A 6,108-nucleotide genomic window follows, 5' to 3' on the forward strand; every position below is an offset into this window, starting at 1 on the left:
GTTGACTAAATGCTAGATGAGGCTATGTAGAAGACTGAGAATTATGGACCGAAACAGCTTCCAGGTGGTTGTGGAAGCCGAAAGCCAGTTACTCAAAAATGAACTGGTGGCTTTTGCAGGATCGCAGTCCCAGGACAAACTGCTGGGTGTCACCTGGGGCCTTCATACACAGAAGTAATAGGAATGATAAATTCACGTGTGTGCTGCTTCCATGTGTTGCGTTGTTCCCAACGGGTGTATCCGTACGTTGAATTGCTGTTGGTCAGTGCCAAGTCACCAGGGACCAATTCTCCTTTTACCAAGATGGGTGTCCAAAAGAGAACTTCATACCAAGACTGCTCCAGCTCCGGGGGAAGGGTATGTTTGGATCATATGCGCGTTGTAGGTCGCTTATGAAAAGAAGAGGAAAAAAAACTGTAAAAAAAAAATAAATAAAATTTAAAAAAAAGGGCTGTGCTATCACATTTTTCACTTTTGGATAACACCTTTCTTTTCTTGTATTAAATTTATCTTGTTCATTTTAGGTCAGTGTTTAAATGTACAACACTTGGAACACGTGATTTGGTTACCAAAAGTATTTGTCTTAGGACGGAAGAGATTGCTCAGCGGTTGATTAGTGCTTGAGCTGCTGCTTGCAGACAGCTGATACGGGACGGAGGAGGTTTGATGAGCCGGTGATGGAGCTTCAAGGCAGACTGCAGGTCTTCATGGCAGAAAGACCCAGGAACACTGTGAGCCACATCTCCATTTTGTCGGAGCCCTGAACGTTGAAGTGATTGAAGCAGTTGATAATTGGAGCTTACTCTGCTTTGGTGGGGTTTTTTGAATCCCTCTGGGTACTCCTCTGCGTGCTCTCGCCGGCGTGCCTCCCGGCTGTGAGCGGGGGGAGCCCGTGCCTGCAGGGGTGAGGTGGTGGTGTCCGCTCTAGGCCGTGGTGGTTAGAAAGTCCAGACACACTGAGACACCCGTCTCTGCAAACTGAAAATTGCCGACATGACTATAAAGGGGAAGTTACGGTCATATCCAGAGCAGCAGCTAATTACAGAGGATATTAGGTGAAGGATGCAAAACCGCAGAGCTGCGTTGCTGGGGTGAGTTTCCTCTCGGTTCTGCTGCTGCTTGCGCTCCATCTTACAGCATCGCTGACCGAGCCTCCGTACGAGATGCGGGCTGTACTCTCCAGCGGCGTACGCCTCCGCCGCGCTCGTGCTCCGCGCTCCGCACGGCGCCCCTGGTACGGGGCGGGTTTCTTGGCACAGATTAGAGTCTGGGGAGCCGCACCGGTCGTGACTTCTGCGGACCCTCTCTGGTCTACTTACACACTCTCTGTGTGTGTGGAGATCGTGTGAGTAACAACACTGAACGTCTCCTCTGGCAGGAAGTTGTTGGTGCTTGTGCTTCGTTAGCAAGTCCACGTTTTGTGAGTAATTGCCTCTTCACTGTCTCGTCTTTCAGCAGTTGCTCAAGCCAAATGCCTTGCCATGATTTTAGCATAAAGGTAGTTCCAGGGGTAATTCCAGCCTTGCTGTCTCAAAGTGGGTGTGTAGTCCGCAGCCGTTTCGTTAGAATTAGTTACTGACAGGGTGGTTAATTCCTGTTTAGTTTAAGGTGGAACAAAGCACGCACAGCTAAGCATTTGTTAACTTCCGTGGGGCTTTTTTTACTGGAAATGCTGAGTTTGGGCAGCTGTATCAGTGGACATTCCCCTAATTTAGATACGTTGAACTTTTTTAAAGCTTCTGTTGTGATTTTGATTTAGGGTATAGTTTCTAAAAATAAAACCTGTCTGAATGGATTTTTTTTCCTTCTCTTACTATCTTTGTAGACTCCGCAGAGCACCAACCAAGCCAGAAGCTTGCATTGGTCTTCAGGCATAAAGTCACGACTCGAGGAGCAGGAAAGGGTGTTAATTACAAAGCAAAATCCAACAAGTGGTTATTGGACTAAAGAAGCTACAGGTAGTTTCCCCAGGGGGGTGCGTGCATGTGTGCAGCAGGTACCCACCCGTGCATTCGCCCGGAGTTGGGAAAGAACGCAGTTTTTGAGTCCTGTGGCAAACTGCCGGGGTACCTTTTTCAGGGCAGTTAGGGGGTTATGGACATCTTCCTGAGTGACAGAGCAGGAGCAGGGAGAATGAATTGCTTTGCCTGCTCTGAGCTGTGCGAGTTGTTAGTGGAAGGCGAGAAGAAGGAAAAAATGGCTCACTGGTGACTTGTTATTAGTGCAACATTTATTCTCAAGGAATAGGGGGTTTTGTGTTCCAGAGGGCCTGGTGGCAGCTCCGTTATTTTAGAAGCTGAAAGGAAATGGGTACTGAGATGCTTTGTTTGGGATCTTTGTCTTAATTTGGAGTAGTCTTTTGGGATGGACTGCGAGCGCTTCACGTCCCCAGTCGGACTCCCAGTGCCGGTCGCACAGGACGGAACCCGCTGTGGCGGGTCTGCCTGTGCACCCCGCAAGCTGGGAGCCGGGCGCAGGGGATCCCAGCTGGAAACAGGATACGAGGGAGAATGCAGCAGCAGATAAACCCCTGTAAATGTGTGCTTGTAAAATTCTCTCGTTGTGTACAGGGCTCCGGGGGTTACACAGGAGAGGCTTTTCCTCTGATCCCTGTATGGGTATGTAAATACGCAATGCCTGTATATCCTAGGGTTACAGATCTGTATATAGAGGAATCGTGTATCCTATAGAAATGATCAGTAGGCACACGCATAGAATACCGTTATATTTACATTTTTATAAACCTGTAATAATACTACTTTTCCTTAGCGTGAGGTTATTTACCAAGGTTTTTGTAGTAACTCCTTGCTAGCTGTACGAACCCCTCTCAGTACTGTACGCGTGGCGCTGTTGGTGACGTCGTTCCAGCATCTTGCTCCGCTCGCGGATGTTACACTTTTGTATTTTTATATCTTTTTAAGAGCTGCAGATGTGGCATTAGCAAAGGGGTAGAACTGCCAGCCTTGGCTCCCTGTGTCCGTGCGCTCCTCAGCCGCCTTCCCCCGCGTGGCTCCTGGCTTGGGGACCTTTTTCCTTCTTGGCCTCCCAGCAGCTCGTGTCGATAGGGAACAGTGGTGGTTGTGTTGCTCCCGGCAGCGCTCTCCCCGTGCGGGTTATTAATCGTTCTTGCATAGCAAAGGATCCTGGCTGCCGTGTGCTGGCTTGGGTTGGATCGGGAAGGCGAAGCTTAATCTGTCACCCACCTTCTCTCTAGTCTGGTAAAGGCATCTTGAATTTTTTTTTTTAAACTGGCTTCGTACTGGAGCCCTGCCCTGCCCTGTACTGGTTTCTGACAGGTTGTGTGAGAATTTAAAGCTCTAAAAGAAACGCAGGTGGTGAAATCAGTGCCCTTCTTCTCTTCGGGCCGTCAGCTTGCAGCTCGGCTGCTTCCAGAGACAGAGAGCTGTCGTGCTCGCTGGTACAGCTCGTGAAACTGCCCCGTAGCGCTGGGGTGAGGAGTCCGAGGATTTCCCTGCCTGCGGTGGGGCACGGGCAGGCGCTTGGTTCAGGCCCCAGAACTCCCCACCCAGCAGCTGCCGCTCTGAAACCCGCCGGTTGCGCGCGTTTGCTCCGGGATGCAGGTCAGCGAAGGGCCCCGTGTCCAGATCCTGTCAGCGGCCTCCGCTTCTTTTTGGTCCCTGGAACTGCCCCTCTGGGAATCGGGGAAGGTCTGGCCTGGTCATCCCTTGTGCCGGTCCCGGAAGTCGGGATAAGGGCGCTCGGGGGAAGCTCCCTTTGACAGGGCAGAGCGCGGCACCTCGGGGGCTGTAGGACTGGGAACACGTCCCGGTGTCCTGCCGAGCAGACCCCACTATTCCTTGAGGCTTTTATTAATCTGGACACTACGAGGTGATTTGAGATATTTCCATTTGAGCTCATTATTAAGGAGTAAGCTCCAAAAACCAGCACAGAGCTTCCCAACTCTGCCTGTTAGCGTGGTTCACCTGCCTTTCTGCCGTGCGTTCCTGGAGCGCACCGACCGACCGCTGAGCTGCCTTTTCCGCTGTCCTGCGATGTGAAAGTAGCACCAGATATTCCTTTGTGCATTTCTGTGTATATGGCTTCGGTGGTTGGGATTTTCGGAGCACTGAGACCCAGTGTTTTCAGTTTGTTCTATGAGGGGATATTTCATTTGCATCTATGTTTTTAGCTATCCTGTGATAACTTGTTGAATATTAAAAAACAAAAATATTTTGCTTCTATTGGGACATTTGTATACTCGCAACTATATTTCTGTAAACAGCTGCAGTCAAGAATAAAACAATGAAAGTTTTCATTTTGCAGTGTAAAGTCTTGTTGTGGTTTTTTCCAAGGGCATCTTCTCTCTTCCGGGAGGAAGTGTCCGTTCTTGGGTACGGAACCAACCCGTCTGGGAACCGCGTGGTCGGGAAATGCTGGGAGGGCTGTTCTGCTCAGTGCCAGAAGTCCTAAGCAGAGGTGACTGGGATTAGTTAACGGCCTCTCCAGAGGAACTGCCCCAGACCCACTTGATCAGCACCTTCGGTGTGTTCATGCTAACACGCCACAAACGAGCTACGGTGAAAGATGGAAGCAGATTGATGTGAAAAGATTTCCCTGGATGCTCCCCCTGCCCTGGGCATCACCCACCGCGGGGGTCAGGCATGGCTGTGCTGCAGGGGGGGTGAACACAACACCCTGCTGCTGCCTTTTGCCCCTCCAGCACTGCCAGCCCTGCCGCAGCCATCCATTACCCACCCCACTCCTGAGTGCCCTGGGACAGAAAAAACCCACCCTGAGCAGCTCTCCTCAGCCTCCTCTTCCTCTCCAGGCTCGGAGGGAGGCACAGCCCAGCCCGTGAGCCTGGCACAGGCAGCCCCAGAAACCAGACTGAGCCACGGTGCGGTGGGTTTTTGTGTTTATTAGCAAAGCAGCTGTTGCTGGAGGCATCCTGGGGCGAGCAGGGAAGCCACTGGCAGGCTGAGGGGGGTCAGAGCCTCCCCAGACCCCGGTGACTGTCATCCCCAGTCCCTGGCCGCACTGCAGGCACCACAGAAGCACGGAAGGAAAGGCCCATCCCTGCCCAGGGCCTTCCGAAGGTGCTGGGAGCGTCCTCACCCCCCCGAGCCATTGGGTGTCGGGCAGCAGTATGCGAGGCCGGGGAGACGGGCCCGTCCCACCCTTCACCTCCTCTTCACAAACTTCTTTGTCGCGGCGTTGGGGTTCAGGCGCCTTCTGCCAGCGCCCAGGGCCGCGTCCCGGATCTGCAGGTTGGCTGCCCGGCTGTAGACGTCGTGTTCCGCAAAGGGCGAGATCCCGGCGACGTAGTCGGGGTCGAAGACGTTGGTCTTCTGCCTGGCCTTGCGGGACAGTCGCTGCTGCGGGAAGGGCTGGTCTTCCACCAGGTGAGGGTTGTTGGCGTGCTTCCCTCCTTTCGGGGCCGGGAGGGGGTACTGCCAAGAGAAAAAGGTTGTTAAACTCACTGCAAGGACAACTCTTGCTCAGAGGGACTTGCAGATGGCTGCAGGCCTCCAGAGCTGAGCAAACGAAGAACCGACTGCAGGCCGGGCCCTTCCCTCGGCAGCAGCCACCCAGCCCGTCACGTGCAGCTACTCACCCTGAGCCCTCGGGGGTTCAGCACCTTGGGGTTGCGGGAGAAATGCATGTGGAGGCTCCCGTCATCACTAACGCTCACCGCGACCTTCTTCAGCGTCTTGTTACCGCAGTGGGGACAGAAAACCTTGGTCATGTCCGAAGTGGTCCTGCAAGATAGGTACAGAGGGGTTTACTCCTCCCCGGGCTGTGGAATTCAGGCTTAGCCCACCAGCAGGACCGACCACCCGCCCAGCCCCAGCAAGCCCTGCACGCCGTGCCGAGGGCGGCGGCTGCCTGCGCGTGCTCACCTGAAGCAGCCGTGGCAGCGGAGGGTGTAGCTCCTGGCCTGCCGGATCAGCATGCCGTTCACCGCCAGCACGTGGAGGCCCATCTGCAGCAGCACGTTCTGCAACCAGGAGGGAGAAACCGGGACGCTGTGAGCTGGGACCGCCCGGAGCTTTAACTGGGGTTTGTCAGCCTCGCGGCGAGAGGCTGGCGGAGCCAGTGGACTCGGCAGAGGGCTGTGCCGCGCAGAGAACTGGCCGCTCCTTTGAT

General features: G+C 53.7%; 1 protein-coding gene across 1 annotated transcript in view; it reads right to left on the reverse strand.

The window, feature by feature from the left end:
- Window positions 1–5,141: 5,141 nt before the first annotated feature.
- NOB1 (NIN1/RPN12 binding protein 1 homolog (S. cerevisiae)) overlaps window positions 5,142–6,108 on the reverse strand; it is a gene marked incomplete at its 5' end in the record, with an annotated part of 1,288 nt that continues 321 nt past the window's right edge. Inside the window, 3 exons of the mRNA XM_010153395.1 lie at window positions 5,142–5,411; window positions 5,576–5,720; window positions 5,862–5,959. Of these exons, the coding sequence (XP_010151697.1) occupies window positions 5,142–5,411; window positions 5,576–5,720; window positions 5,862–5,959 (513 nt within the window). The remainder of the gene's footprint in view (window positions 5,412–5,575; window positions 5,721–5,861; window positions 5,960–6,108) is intronic.

The sequence above is a fragment of the Eurypyga helias genome, unplaced genomic scaffold, assembly GCF_000690775.1.
Source record: "Eurypyga helias isolate BGI_N326 unplaced genomic scaffold, ASM69077v1 scaffold886, whole genome shotgun sequence".
Lineage (NCBI taxonomy): Eukaryota > Metazoa > Chordata > Aves > Eurypygiformes > Eurypygidae > Eurypyga > Eurypyga helias.